The sequence below is a fragment of the Numenius arquata genome, chromosome 1 (assembly GCF_964106895.1).
Source record: "Numenius arquata chromosome 1, bNumArq3.hap1.1, whole genome shotgun sequence".
Lineage (NCBI taxonomy): Eukaryota > Metazoa > Chordata > Aves > Charadriiformes > Scolopacidae > Numenius > Numenius arquata.
In genome coordinates, this window is record NC_133576.1 from 39,835,707 (window position 1) to 39,851,268 (window position 15,562).

At 40.4% G+C, this 15,562-nt stretch overlaps 1 protein-coding gene across 1 annotated transcript; it reads right to left on the reverse strand.

The window, feature by feature from the left end:
- Nucleotides 1–925: 925 nt before the first annotated feature.
- TMEM50B (transmembrane protein 50B) lies at nucleotides 926–15,479 on the reverse strand. Its single transcript, XM_074144655.1, has 7 exons — nucleotides 15,441–15,479; nucleotides 8,214–8,389; nucleotides 7,489–7,601; nucleotides 6,362–6,429; nucleotides 5,238–5,330; nucleotides 4,948–5,005; nucleotides 926–2,527 (listed from the first exon to the last, which is right to left on the reverse strand). The coding sequence occupies exons 2-7, from the start codon at nucleotides 8,310–8,312 to the stop codon at nucleotides 2,482–2,484; spliced, it is 477 nt and encodes a 158-aa protein (XP_074000756.1). The 5' UTR covers nucleotides 8,313–8,389; nucleotides 15,441–15,479; the 3' UTR covers nucleotides 926–2,481.
- Between the last annotated feature and the right edge of the window lie 83 nt (nucleotides 15,480–15,562).

Sequence of the window (15,562 nt, forward strand, 5' to 3'; positions counted from 1 at the left end):
GAAAAATCAGTAATGTTTTTTCCAGAAGCTTCCTGAGCTGGTTGCCTCATAGAACTAGTCTAATAATTGAGATTAGGCAACGTGCCAAGACCATGTAGTTTATCTGAAGACTTAGTCATACTTCAGGGCGGGTAAGAGTTTTCGAGTCGGCCTCAAGCGGCATAACACCTGCTTTTAAGTTCATCCCTGTTCTTTTTATATATGTGCTGTAAGCAAGTGAAGAATCGCAGCCTTGCAAAAGGAACAACCTACATGCGTAACAGAGGACACCGATAAGAAGGCAAAACATGTCCTGTGAATGTACAGCACAACAGCATACAACTTCCTGACCAAGCCCTGCGCTAGACTTCTGTCAAAGATAGTTGTTACTAAATATTTTTACAGCTACACAAATAGGCCAAAGTTAAAAAACCTTTCTGTTAGGAGTAACTCAAGGGTTTATCTTCACAACTGCCAACTGTAGCAGGCCAAGGCGTTACCTGAAATGAGCCATCCCTATCCACCTTGGCCTGCACTGCAACTACCGGTGGCGTAAAAGTGGATCTCAGGATATTCTGAATGAAGCCTGGGTGGTTCTTACACTATGTCTGTTTTCACATCCTCGGAGTTGTCTCTTTTCTGAAAGAAAATCTGCTTTTTAACTAGGAACTTGCATTAAAGCACACTGTAAAAGTTCTTCCAGAGTCAAATGTTTAACTCGTGCTGTTCAAGCGTGATGGTATCTTCCACCTAAGTGGGATTAGTTATAGCTCACTTAGTAAAAAAGCCACCAAACATTCCCAAGCTCCGAAGTAAGAAACTGACCGACCTGGAAACAAAAACCTTGGTTTTACTTGTTAGCTGGTGTAAGACTTGCTTAAAGTTCAGTACTAGTTGAGCTATTCAGTAGAGTACTGTACAATTACTTGGTGAAGTTCACTATTTTGAGAACATAAGATAAAGTTTATTGCGGTTTTTCTGAAATTACAACCAAACAGGCAACTTATGTACAAAGCTCTGCTTAACACCAGTGAATATCTCCTAACCCACTGCGGGATGGTGAAATGGGGATGACGTTAGTCTAGCCAGTAGCACAATTTCAGCTGCAGTATTTGCTTCATATTCTGTCCACTGGAGAGATTCCCACAAGGGAGCAGTTAAGAGGACTAACAGTATACAGTAACCATGCACAGAAGTTACATTCTGCAGTTTAATACCGGGTTGGTCAGCGATCTCGATACATGGAAAGATATAAAAGCTTTTAGACACAGGGCAGATTCAAACGCTTTAAAAAACCACATAGAACTCAGGAGGTAAGGAAGTCACTAATAGCAAGATGAATATACAAGATCAGCCCAAAGCTACAAAACGTCATTGTTCGCCCTTTCTGTGTATTCCAGCTAGAAGAAATGGGATTTCAGTAGCATTCCCATGAAGTGCCCGTGAAATTTAGGAGATAAATACATTTTTAACAGGGGCAAATGGCAGTCCTAAAACTGGCAATTATTTCAAGGTAAGATTCTTAGCAATAAATACATCTACTATATCCCTACTTGAAATGCTTGCCTTTTAAATAGAAAAGGTAACAAGATAACTGCTGATAAACTGTGTTTATCAGCAAAAAGCTTCCCCTGAAGAAAATTCTGCTAGCATAATTTTAAAGATGTTACTCTGACTCTCACTTATTCTTTATACTCCATAAGTATGACTGCCATCAGTTTTGGTCTTGAGTTTTGGTTTTTTTTTTTTTATTCTAATATCAGTAAATACATGAAATACAAATTGGTATCTATTACACTGAACACAGCATTAAATTAATTTTAAGGACTGTGGTGCTACCAAATGTCATTTGTGCTATAGCAATCAGAAGTCAAGAACAGTTTGATTTGTCATGCAGAACCTGCTTAATATAGGGCCTTGTTTAAAAATTCAGAACCTTTTACAAAAAAATAGCTACTTTATGTTTTTCTGAACAGTTATACAAAAATTCTTAAAATCGGCTCTTCTCTCAGCGTACAATAGAATTTACCCTCATTAAATCCAGGCTTAGCTGGGTCACATCCATGTGCTGCCTACTCCTTCGGGTTACACAGGCAGCCCTGGCAAAAATTGGCTCTAGCTCACCTCCACATGAAAGTAATGACCCCTATGAGAGGGGACAGGCTTTATCCTGCTTGTTCGCTAATAGTTCCACTGGAGTCTCTGACACACGTGAAGGTTCGGAAGATCAAGTCTTAGGAGTTGATGGAAACCCCATGTATTTGAAGAAATAAGCCTGAAGATTTCACAAAGAAAGCCTGACATTCCCTTTTTAAGATATATACAGTCGTATGTACATATTCACAAATCTGTCCTGTGAAAAGAGGGAGCTTATTACAGAAACTGTGATTCGTCTCAGTCCATACAATTCAGAAAGCAAAACAAGAACAAATAAATGTAAATATATCTACATACATAGTACGACATAGCAACTATGAAATAGACAATGCTATACGTGATCTCTCATCCCCATAACTCTTCTGTTCTTCCAAACTTGTAGATCAGAGTACTAAAGGGGAAAAAAAAATATATCAGACCATATATAAGGTGGAAAAAGTAATTTCGATAGTATTCTTATAATTTTATATTATCTAGACTGCAAATCAACACCCTTCCAGTAACCTTAACTTTTACTCAAGTCAGTAGCTGGTTTTTGTACTTCTATTTAATTTAGTATACATTGCTAAAACCCTGAGATCCAGCTGAAGCCACTGCTCCAATGCAAAAATAGCCAGTCTCACAGTAAAAGCAGCTGCCCTTCTGAAGGAAAAAAATTCTGGTATTTAAGAGAGATTCTAGGGCCGATCCACAGAGTTACAGAGTAGCAAGTCTCATCCCGGCATCTGGCATCACACTAGGATAGAATCTAAGCAATTTAATTTTTGTGAGCACATCAGAAAGAATATTGATCCTGTGGTGGATAAGTGAGATCCAAATCGCAATTTGATTTCCAAAATTCTTTTTCTAAGGTTGGATGCAATTAAATATTGTTTTGAATCAAAAAAAAAATGTTGAGGGAACAAAACCAAGCATGATTTCCTTATCATTCCTTATACCTTATTTTTTTCTTATAGCCAACAAACAGGTGGCAAAGAAGGGCACAGTCACACTAAATCGTAAGGAAATGAAGAGGGAGGGAAATGAGAAATACTGACACTGAGAACAACAATAACAAGCGATGATAAGTACAAGCTAGACACCTGGGTTAACTAACTACTAATACAGCATGTTAAACTAAGTTAAAAAAAAAAAAAAAACAAAACCCAAAAAACTGTTGGAATAACAAGCAGGGCTGCAGCACAAGTCCTGAAGGAGAGACATGGTTCAGGGAATACAGACACTATGGAACAATACTGATGGAAGAGAATCTGATGCGATCAGAACAAAAGCTTTGGATAAGCACATTGAGAAGGGCATCGCTGATTGATGCAGGTCTGGTCTAAAGAAAGGAGTCTATGGCAATGGATGGACTTCTCAAAGTTACTGCCTAAAGTGCATGGTGAGATAAAACACAAAGACTTTTTTTTTTTTTTTAAATAAAAAGGTTGTAATTTGTCTCGCAGTTCATAACCAGCAAAAAAAAAATGTAGAAGACAAAAGAAAAAAAATTAACCTAAAATATATCTACCTAGAGAGTACAATCGAAACTAAGGAAAGACACTTTCAGAAACAAAAAGCAACTTCAGAAATAAGTTCATCAAACTATTGAAATAAGACTAAAGATTTCATGCATGGTGAAATTATTCTCAGAAGTCTGCCTTCATCACTATCGCATCTCAATCATACACAAGACTACAGAAGAGATTTAGGAACTGTTATTTTCTGCAAGAACATAACTCATTTTCCAAAAAGGGAAGCAGAGTGGAGCCAGTTGATCTAGCTCGCTGCAAAGCATTTGACACTGTACTAGAAGGAAAACTGTGATCACAGTAACTTAAGTGGGCAAGAACTTGAAAAAAAGGAAGTTATGTGAACTTTTTCAGTGACTGATCTCGTACTTACACTATTTAATGCCCTTACTGCCTTTTATTAATTAATAAGATTCATGGACTGCAGAATGCATTATGCATATAAAAAGAGTTATGACAGATACAGATAGTTTCAAAGTGTCATGTGATACACTTAATGATATTAAGCAAAATTAAAGAAATTGATTTAAGTGTAATATTACAAAACATACCATCATGCTCTTTGAAAAAAAAAATATTGCTCTTAATAACTGAAAGCTCATTCAGTAGAAACAAATCCAGGTGTATCAATTATCAGATAATTGAGCCATTGGTATGAAATAGTCAGGAAACGGGCAATAGGATCTCCCACCTAGTGCTGTTCAGATACATGCCACGGTATTTGTAGTACAGAGATGAAAGCATTATTGTGCCATGAGCCAAAGACACTGACAGTATCTCACCCAGAATACTGTCTATAGCCTCGGTCATCCACGTTCTACAGCTGTAAATTCAGTTAGTCCAGCTCTTTCTGGTCTCACAAGAGCATGAGAGGAATGAAGTGCCTCTCATGGGCTGAGAAGGGGCAAATAAAACATTGTTTCTAAGCTCTGGAGCAAAGGGAGCAGAGAAAAGTAGCGGAGTAAAAAAAAAAAAAAAAATATCAGTTTTTTAAGAAATAGCTTGATCAGTTTATGCATTGAATAATATCACACCGGTTCTCTGTACAACGTCAGTTTACTCAGTGACTCAAGAGGTCCCTTTGGCTTACATGTCACCCTCCTCAAGTAAAGGTCACAGTGGGTAATAAATTGAAATACTGAGGGTCCTGTATTGAGAGAAGCAAACTCCACATTTTGGAAAGTCAAGCTGCAGTCAGCCTCCAGCTTTCAGAACTTATTTTCCAGGAGTATCAGCGTGCATTGAAGCAGATAAGTCAGATACTCCTCTGGAAGGAGAGAAATTTGCCCACATAACTTACCTGAAAAATATCAACGCATTTTGGAAAAACACTGCTAATCCAGGGTAAACATTAGTGTCTGCAAAGTAAGTAACAAAGGAAATATTAAGTTCTTTTGTATTGGAAGGTGTATTTAAAACACTATTCATAGTATCATTCTCTGATGACACAACTAGATGGTATGGCTCTGACAAGAACAGGCCACACAATTCCATTTTTCTGGATTTTCTGCTTTTTGGCTGACAGCAAAAGTTACTTTTCTGTATGTGAAAATAATTAAAAAAAACCAAAAGCACCAAAAAAAAACTTACTCTGTGTCACATATGCTCCAAAAAGAATCCACATTGAAGCAATAAGTGAACCAAACATCAGCATAAAGCCAATGAAGAGCCAGATACGAGCACCTGCAGGAAATATTAAAACCTCTGAGAACCAGGTAACTATCATCCACAGTGACAGATGATGCAAGCTACTAGTGTGATACAGTATGTTACCTTGCTGAAGGCACAAAGGGAAGGGCTAAACCCTGTATCAAGGACAAGATAAACCAAAATTTGCTTTTTCTAGTACAACACAGAGCAGCTGGATTCCCCACATTTTACTGAGCAGACAAAACTACCAGAAGTTTCCCCTCGCCTGTAGGGAATGCCTATAACACCATTTAAGATAACTTGAACTAATGATGAGGTACTTTGCCAAAGCTATAGTGTTTCTGAGGTAAGCATTTACTTCAAAAAGGTATTTTCAGATGGGCAACATCTACCATAGCTAGACTTTACCTGCTGAAAAAGAAAGATGATGCCACTGAAAATGATCAACCTGCTCACTCATGGGAAAGGAAAAAATACTTCTATGCAAAGATTCTCTCGAGCTGATTTGTGAATGAGACACAAAAAAGCATCGTACGCTAGTTCAAAGATCAGTAAATCCTACCAGATTTCCGGTGAGGCATTCTATGAATCACATGAAAACAGATGCTGGCATCCACATGGGAGATAGTAAGGGAATTATGAATGAAAGCAGAGAAAGGACAGCAGGTCCACGCACACCACACAGCAGGTGACATACAGAGGAAAGAGAGTGTTTGCGATACATTCTAAAATAAGACATTATTAAGGAAAGTGTGCTCTGTAGTCTACCACAAGGCAGAAATTTATTTCTTCCAGCAGCTACATACAGGATTGGCAAAGGGAAGTTTAGGTATTCAAGATATACAGAAGCTGAATTTTTTTGAGTTCGCCTTTTTAACAAAGACAGTACTTATCTCCAAGTGTTACTTTTGCAAGGAAATTAACTTCACAGAAGTCCTCTCCTACTCCTTAACTTCTGATTATTATTTGTTTAACCACCACTTAGGAAAAAAAACAAACAAACAAGCACACACCACCTAAATAATCAGTGTTTCGACTCAGCATGATTTTTAGAATTAATTTACCTGTTCTTCCTAAACATCCGTCACTGTAGCTGTCTCCTCTCACCTGTGCGTTTGATACAGCATTTATCCTAGGAGCAAAAAAGTGTATGCACTTCAGATTAAAATTGATTTTCTAACAAAGTTATAAGTAAAAAGCTAGCTTTTTTAGAGATGCAACTAATTCTGGGAAAACTACTTGGCATTCTGTATAGTCACATACTAGTACATGTCCCTTAACGGAAGGGCTCCAACTGGATTTCAAGCAAATACCGTATTTGTTCATAAGTTTTATTTGAATTTTTACGTTAACAGACCTGTAAGATGAAAGAGTTGCCCTACTTAGAGACTGAAGTATTCCTGATTGCTTTCTGGCTGTTTAAGTTTTTAGAATATCTAAAGCCACTTCACAGGAATAATAACAGCCAGTAACAGAGTGCTCTCGTGGTTATGATAGAAGTTGCTTTCCTTCACAATGAATACCGTTAAGTGTTCAAGTGAAAGACATGGTGTAAGGAGGGACAATACATTTTCTTAAAATGAGTTACACTGCTGAGGAAAAAAAAAACAGGAACTTTCAGATATCAAGTGTTAAGAAGGTCTTACACATCCAAATGCATCCTTTTTTTCTTTTCCATATTGTATGATTCAAAAAAAGCTATTATTTCTCCTTCAAGCTTGCCACATTTACATCTTTATAACAATAGCTATAGTACTACTACCTCTCCCATTTGAGGAAGTTTTGGGTAAGAGACAACTGTAAAAAATTATTTAAAAACAGGGGAAAACGCAGTCAAATATTTTATATTGAGGTAAGTAACTGAGCAGCATTACATGAATTTTGATCTAGGAATCTAAACACTTGTTATAGAAAGCCACTTGGATAAAGGAAGGCCTGCTTTCTTACGTTCAGCCGAAGTGCACAGGAACAAGGGGATAGACAGAACAATGAATAAAAAGACTATGAGCAGAAACAGAGGGCACAGGTAAAATAAAAAAACGCCTTTACATTGCCATGCAATAAGGTACAACAAGATTACTCATAAGTAACTTATAACCAAGTGATTCAAGTTTTATCATATACCATATTGTCTAGTAAAAACCATGTTTAACATCTCACATTTATAAGAACTCCCTTTATATACACTTACATGAAAAAAGCTAGTGTTGAAAACACCCCACAGGTATGGAACGCATGGTTCATTTGTTCTGGCCTTGGGTAAACTACTGCAGCATCTATCATTATCCACCAACCTGTAAAAAACTACAAATAAAATAGACCAGTATTATGAGGCTGGAAGTGTACAGAGACAGGCAGACAAAACATGGCAAATGTTCATGCATACCATCAGTTTAATCGTCTTTTAACAAGTACAAACTGTTCTAGAAAGTTTTTACCTTTAAGTCGGACACTTAAATCTGTTTGATGTGCAAGTTCTGCATAAACCTTAACGCTGATGTTTTCGGGAGAGCATTTGGAAATCGGTCACATTTTCTATTCAAATTAAGTATCAGTGTATGGTTAAATTCCCTGTACAGCTTTAAGAACAAGAATCCAGATTCTAAACACATATGAGATACAAACTATGTACAACATAGGTGTTCTAACACATCTGATTATGCAAAAAATCCACTAGGAATTTAAATCTTTTTTAAAGAAGAGATAGCAGAAATGGTATTTCATTATCAGACAAAATGCAAAGTTACGTGACTCGTAAAAAAGCTGTCTAACAATGACACTTAAAAAAAATTAAATATATTGGACTGAGGTGCAGTTAAGAGTGAAACTTCACAAAATCTGAAACAAAAACGTAACTGTTTGTCGTACTTCCAAATTTGTCAACACAGTTATGATTCACATCTTCTCAGAACTTACCAATACACCTGCAACTATTGAAGCGATGGCATTTCTTCTTTCACTCCAGTCAATGCACTCACACTCTGGCCACCGGAAGTTGTCTAGGAATCCTGCCATTTCCTCAAAGATTAGACCGCCCCTCTTAGTTTGTACTTATACATGAATTTTTCCATTAACAACTGTGTCCTAAATACCTGAAACACAGACAAAGATGCATTTAATACAAAGTAGCAAAATCTTGAGATGTTTGACAACTCTCATGAGCAATTTTTACAACATGGGCTTTTTTTACAGAATTAAATATTCCATATACTCTGTGGATTCTATATTGAGCTACATTTTATAAATACCTACCTTACAAACTAAAAAAAAAAACTACCTACCTTACAAACAGAACTACAAAATAAAATCACCACACAATCCAAAAACTTATGCATTATATGTAAATCATTGTATCTGAAACAGAAGAGAAATTAAATAGAATGTACTGTTTGTTCAAATGTATGAAACACAAAAATAAAAGCAAGCAAAAAAACAGGAGCAAAAAAGCAAGTATTTCAATCTAAGTTTCATCTTCAAATCATAATGCTCTCCCTGGCATTAACAGTTTAAAAAGGTAAAATACATATGACGGGGCTTCAGATGCAGACCACAACCCAGTCTTTGAGTCAGGCCAAGGAACCTTGCATAAGATAACCATATTTCCAGTCTCCAAATAAGATAGATATAGTGCCTTTCTAACACTGGGAAAAAGGGATCAACTCAGTGAATCAAGTAATACCAAGGGTAAAGAATGTCCTGCTTCACAGAGAGATGATCACACAGAACTTTAAATACAGGAAGAGGAAAGCAAAGTTAATTAGCATTAGAAAGTGACTACTGAAACAACACAATTCTCAAACAATTTGGTGGGACAGTAGCTATAGAAGATTTTGCACTACACTGCATCTATTCTCACAGTGTAAGATGATTAGCACATAAAGTTTGAGTGCCAGAAGTTAATAAAAAACCAGTAAATATTCTAAGCAGTGACTCATGGCCACGCTTAATGCTGTTCTATTTCAATTCAGTATTGCCAACTTCTGTATTTTCCCAGCCTGCCATAAATAATTTCCAGATACTCGTTAGAGGCTAACAACAGACAAACATCCATTATGATTACATTACAGGACAGACAGATGTAGAACATTGTTCTGGTTAATAACAGTGATTATAAGTCTACACTAAGAAGTGAACTAAAAATAAATCAATAAATAAACTCAGTCTGCCTACACTACAAACACAGGCAACCTCCTACGAGTAAGATAAAAGTTTGGCCTCCTGAATCTAGTTCCAGAAATCCATCCATAGTTATGACGCTACCTTAAAGAACTAAAATCAAACACTCAATTCCAAAATTACTTTATTTTTGTACAGTATCTGGGCTCAACCATGTAGTCATTTTCCTAGATCACACTTTTACCTAGCAATTTTCAGATCTCTTTTCTTTCTAAAACTTTTCCACATAATTGCCGCACTGTACTATTAGAGATTTTCTTTTCCACTCTTAAAATGGCTCCATCTGTACTTTAGTTGTTCCTCTTCAAACCATGACTGTGTCTCTTCCTCATCCTGCAGTAATCCCTCCCTTCCCCTTCCAGCTCCTAGCCCACCCACACTGGAAATCAGCTCGTGGTTCCCATTGCTGCTGTCGCTACAGACTGCAGAGTTCTCAACCTGTGGTATGGCTGGCCACAGGTAGGAGTAAATAGACAAAAGACAGGCTGTGCTATGTCTTCTCCCCACTCAACCCAACAGTGGTTATGTCAAACCCACCGAAGTTATTACTTTGCCTGTAAATACGCTTTCAGTCATTTTCAGACTGACTGAAGCTCTATTTCTTCAGAGCTATATTTTTGTTCGGACTTTTTTCCCCCATAATGGACCATTTAAGTAGTATTAAAATCCCTAAATAAAATCACCTCCTTCAAACATAACGTAAAGTTCTACTGCAATCCAGAAAGCAGGTCAAGAAAAGCCACTGAAAAAAATTATTTCAGATCTATCAACAACAACAAAAATTATTTTTTAGCCTCTACTTGAATGCCATCCAGAGGTACCTCAACAGTCTGGAGAAATGTGCTGACAGGAACCTCATGAAGTTCAACAAGGGGACTTGCCCAGTCTTACACCTGGGGAGGAGCAACCCCCCGCACTAGTGTGTGCTGGGGGCCACCCCAGCTTGGTAAAAAAGCACCCAGGGGTGTTGGTGGACGCCAAGTTGAGCAACAGCCAGTGATGTGCCCTTACTGCAAAGAACGTGAGTGGTATCCTGGACTGCATTAGGAGGAGTGTTGCCAACAGGTTGAGGGAGGTGATCCTTTCCCTCTACTCAGCGCTGATGAGGCCACACCTGGAGCACTGTGTCCAGTTCTGGGCTCCTCAGTACAAGAAAGACATGGACATACTGGAGAAAGTCCAACAAAGGGACACAAAGATGATGAAGGGACTGGAGCACCTCTCCTGTGAGGAACAGCTGGGAAAGCTGGGACTGTTCAGCCTGGAGAAGGCTCAGGGGCATCTTACCAATGTATAGAAATACCTGAAGGGAGGGTGCAAAAAGGACGGGGCCAGTATCTTTTCAGTGATGCCCAGTGGCAGGACCAGATGCAATGGCCACAAACTGAAACACAGGAGGTTTCCTCTGAACATCAGGAAACACTTTTTTACCAGCATAGGTTGCCCAGAGAGCTTGTGGAGTCTCCATCCCTGGAGACATTCAAAAGCTATCTGGGCAACTGGCTCTGGGTGGCCCTGCTTGAGCAGGGAGCTTGGATCAGAGGACTTCCAGAACTCCCTTCCAACCTCAACACTTCTGTGACACTGAAGAAATAGCCTGTTAAATTCTTGGATGTCTTAATGAAAGAAATCTTCTTACTGCTGCAAAAAGGTTCTAGTTCAAAAGGCTGAAACAAAATGAAAAAATTCACTCCCTTCTACGATTTAAAGGGGATATATAGTTTGTTTTGCCAGCTAATATAATTAACCCATCTTCCAATTAAAAAACTGAGTAGCATTTATCCTAGTAAAACCCTTTCAACTTTGCAAAGTCAATAACAATAAAAATTATGGATACCGTACATTGCACAAACAGATGTTAATTATTAAGGTTTTTTTAAACAGAACAAACCAGAGGCATTTGGCTCAATTCAAAAATCAGAGACAAAATCTCTCTCAATACTTAATTGTACTGGATATCAAATGGAGTTTTCACAACTGCATTAAGGACAAATGAGTGAAGCTAGGGAGGCTAGAAAAAGTTGTGCTTTTTTATTATTTTTTTTTAATACCTTTTAAGATACAGGGCAATCTTCTGCCAAAGCGTATTTTAACAGAAATTGTATTTGTGGTGCTTGATGCTGGCTCACAAACCTGCACTTTGCTTTAACCTTATCTTTGTGCTCAGGAGAGAAGCACCCTACATAACGTGAACAGGTGAGATAAACACTATCTGCTGGTGGTCATTCTACAACAAAGACTACTAACTGACAACACAATTCTCCTGTTTCACTGGAACAAGATGACAAACATGGAGAAAGCAAGGCATAGACAATTTGCAACAGAACACAGACAAAAATACTAGAATTATTTCTACACGTGTCTAATGCCAGAAAGTAGCTTTGATTTCACAAAGAAAGCTCAATGCTAGAGTAGGCACGTAAGAATACAATCGGCGGTACAAGGAAACAGAGGTGCTAATACCGCTGCCCTTCTTCCAAGATAATCTAAGCACAATGGCATTCTGATGCCATTCAGAATTCTGCAAAGGAGTCTTTCAAAGAGGTATTTCAAGAGAGCCCCACTTAACAGTAAAAATAATTAAGCATTTCTCCCACTACTAACATAGCCCCATATGCATACAGACTTCACAGATACACGATTAAAAAGCAGCAAGACACCATTTTGTCCAGCATTACTGAAACTGCCTATGTTCTGTGACCAACATGTGGATATTCCTCTCTTTGTGAGAGGACAATGTCATCTCTGATCAAACCCACACCCAATTGAGGGCACCCATGTGTAGAGGGCAAGACAAATAGGGGGTGTAGGGTTCCCATAAAAAAGGACAGAGGAAGGACACTGCTGGATGCCAGAAAAAATCATCCAGCCTACAGTCCAACCAACCACTTTCACGTGCTTTCATTTAAAAGGTAAGCATAGGGCCTATCAGACTCACTGGAAGGATGGACAGTACAGAGCCAACCCAAATGCAACAGGTTGGCCACCCTCTCACAAGTTGTTAAATAAACACCTAGCCATTACACAGTTTTTAATACGCTAGAGGGAAAGCGTACATTGATACGCTAGAGGGAAGGGACACCATCCAGAGGGACCTGGACAGGCTTGAGGAGTGGGCTCAAGACACACATAAAGTTCAACAAGGTGAAGTACAAGCTCCTGAACCTGGGGTGGGGCAATCCTCAGTATCAATAAAGACTTGGGGATGAATGGAATAAGAGCAGCCCTGTGGAAAAAAAGGAAATGAGCCAGCAATTTACGCTTGCAGCCCAGAAAGCCGTTCGTATCCTGGGCCGCCTAACAAGAAGCGGGTGGAAGGAGGTGATTCTCCTGTTCTGCTCCACTCTCATGGGACCCCACCTGCAGTACTGCCTCCAGCTCTGGGGTCCGTAGCATAAAAAGGACACAGACCTGTTAGATTCGGGTCAGAGGAGGGACACAAAAATGGGGGCCTCCCATTTGGGAAGGCTGGAGCACCTCTCCTACAAAGACAGGCTGAGAGAGTTGGGGTTGTTCATCCTGGAGAAGAGAACGCTCCAGGGAGGCCATACTGCAGCCTTTCAGTACTTAAAGGGGGCTTATAATAAAGATGGAGAGAGACTTTTACCAAGGCCTGTAGTGACAGGACAAGGGGCAACAGTTTTAAACTGAAAGAGGTTGGACATGAGGAAGGAATTCTTTACTGTGAGGGTGGTGAGACACTGGAACAGGGTGCCCAGAGAAGATGTGGATGTACCATCACTGGAAGTGTTCAAGGTCAGGTTGGACAGGGCTTTGAGCAACCTGATCTAGTGAGAATGTCCCTGCCCACGGCAGGAAGGTTGGACTAGATGATCTCTGAAGGTCCCTTCCAACCCATGCCGTGATTCTGTGATAATGTTCCATATATACGTAGTTCTCAACACCCTAGTAAAGAAGGAAGAAAATAATAAGCTATATTTCAACTGTGAAAGACCAGTGGCATTGTGAAGCTGAGTCTCCACCAAGACCACCAGAGCTAAGCTAAAGTTTATCCTCATATGGGTTAATATGGGTACATAAATAGGTTTCAGCCGAAAAAGCATCCTACTACACAGACAGAAAACTCTGATGAAGACAGATGCTTTTAGCTGGACTTTCTTACCTTAATAAAGGTACAAAACTCACTCTCTTGGTTTAAACTTTTACATCCACATACTTCACGTCAAGGAAACAGGTAAACCTCTTTGCATTGGCTGTCCTTCAATGCCCTTCCTACAGTCCGTCTCCTCCCCTTTTCCAAGGGCAGACAAGTTCTCCCACTATTCTCAGGAAACATTTCTCACTCAAGTCCAATAAACAGAAACACAAGAACACTTGCAAGAACAAACTGGTGACTGAAGAACTAACACGGACAGTTATACTCACTGTAAAAATAATACTTGGTAGATGCTAGCACTCAGATAAAAACAACTAGTATATTAGTCAAATGAAATTAAATGAAAACACAAGAATGCGAGTTCAAAATTTCCGTCCAAAAATCACTTTCTCTCTCCCAAAACGAATTAATTACTTGAACAAAATATTAAAGCAGCTGCAAGAAAATACAAAAGTCCTGCACAAAGAAAACTGTCTTAAGCTGCACAAGGGCCCTGGAGTACCCTCACGTTAGCAAACAACGGGTCCTCCTAGTTCCAAAGGACAAAGCAAAAGATAGACAGAAGGAAGAAAAGAAAATTAAAGTCAAGAAGAAAACCCCATTTTCCTCAAGGAGTGCAGCACCTTCCACAAGCAACCAATCAGAATATGCTTTAAGCCACCTACTTTCCCCATATGGACATGCTATGAAAAGGTATTTGGCAGAGTCACTGTAATGAGCTCATGTGAACATTTCTATAAAGTCCACTCTAATTTTTTTAAGTGGGGTCTTCAGACTACTCACTCATTTCAATAGTTACACACAGTTTCACTTTCTGTTTCCCATATACTATAGCCCAATGCTTTATTGTCTAGTTTTTGAGTATTACAGAAAGACAGAAGGAGAAAAGAAAGGAACTTTTAAAAGAACTTACACCAAAATAAGGCTGTGGGGCAAAATTATTAAATGGGTAATTGCCTTAGGTGAACCCGTGTGATGTTCAGCCCCAGAGCAATGTGACTGCTGTCTACAGTGAGTATTCTTTGAGTGCTCTACTAGAGGCTGAAGACTTGAGAGAGGCAGGGAAAAAAAAAAAAAAAAAAAAAAAAAATCAATTCTGCAATTATCCACGGGCCTATTTTTTGCTTATGAGTCTATTATGTGCATCAATACTTATTTAATGGGCTCAAGCCGTGACAGGGCAATATGAGGCAGAATCCCAAAGCGGCAATCACAGTCCTGGCAGTAATTGTTACACGGAGGGCAGCATTACTTAGAGGAAAAAAAAAAGTCTTTTTTTTTTTTTTTTTTTAAATTTCATCTACGGATCTCAAACTTTCCGCTCAGTCCCACCGCCTCCGTTCCCAGGCAGGGACAACGGCAACCTGACAAAGACCCGGCCGTGGCGGAAAGGGCCGCGCCGCTTCCCGCGGCCGCGCTACGGCAGAAGGTCGCGGCTCCGGCCGGAGGGCAGGGAAGCGCGGCCGGTCACCCCCCCACACACCCACCGCACCGAGCCCGAGCTGAGCCCCCTTCGCGGTTCCCCCGGCCAGCACCGAGGGGTAGCTTGGGGGGTACCGGGCCGAGACCGAGGCAGCCGCCCCAGGCTCCGAGGGCGGGCGGAGGGAAGAGCTGCCGCTCCCCGGGGCGGAGGGTGCGGCGGAGGGCACCCCGCGGCCTGGGCGAGGGCAGGCGGCTCTGGGCCACCGGGGCGCGCGAGGGCCGTCGGAGGCAAGCAGGCGCGCGCTGCCGCCGGACGCGGGTGTCCCGCGACTACCCTCCCGTCTCCCGTCCCGCCTCGCCTCGCCTCGCCACCGCAGCCGCCCCCTGCCCCGCAGCCCCTCTCCCCCAGCGGCGCCGGCCACACGTACCCCCCCGTCCTGGGCGAGACTCTTCCGCTTGCCGGGAGCGGGGGTGGGGGGGTGGGGGCAGAGACCCGCGAGCGACGCGGCCACCCGCCAATCGCAAGCGAGCACTCTCGCGTCACCGGAGG

What these genes read in the sequence shown, in the direction of transcription:
- TMEM50B (XM_074144655.1), bottom strand. Translation starts at nt 8,312, where the DNA reads ATGGCAGGATTCCTAGACAACTTCCGGTGGCCAGAGTGTGAGTGCATT. An exon ending in TCAACACTAGCTTTTTTCAT is followed by an intron (nt 6,430 to 7,488) that starts GTAAGTGTATAT and finishes TTTTGCTCCTAG; the next exon opens with GATAAATGCTGTATCAAACG. An exon ending in TGGAGCATATGTGACACAGA is followed by an intron (nt 5,006 to 5,237) that starts GTAAGTTTTTTT and finishes CTTACTTTGCAG; the next exon opens with ACACTAATGTTTACCCTGGA.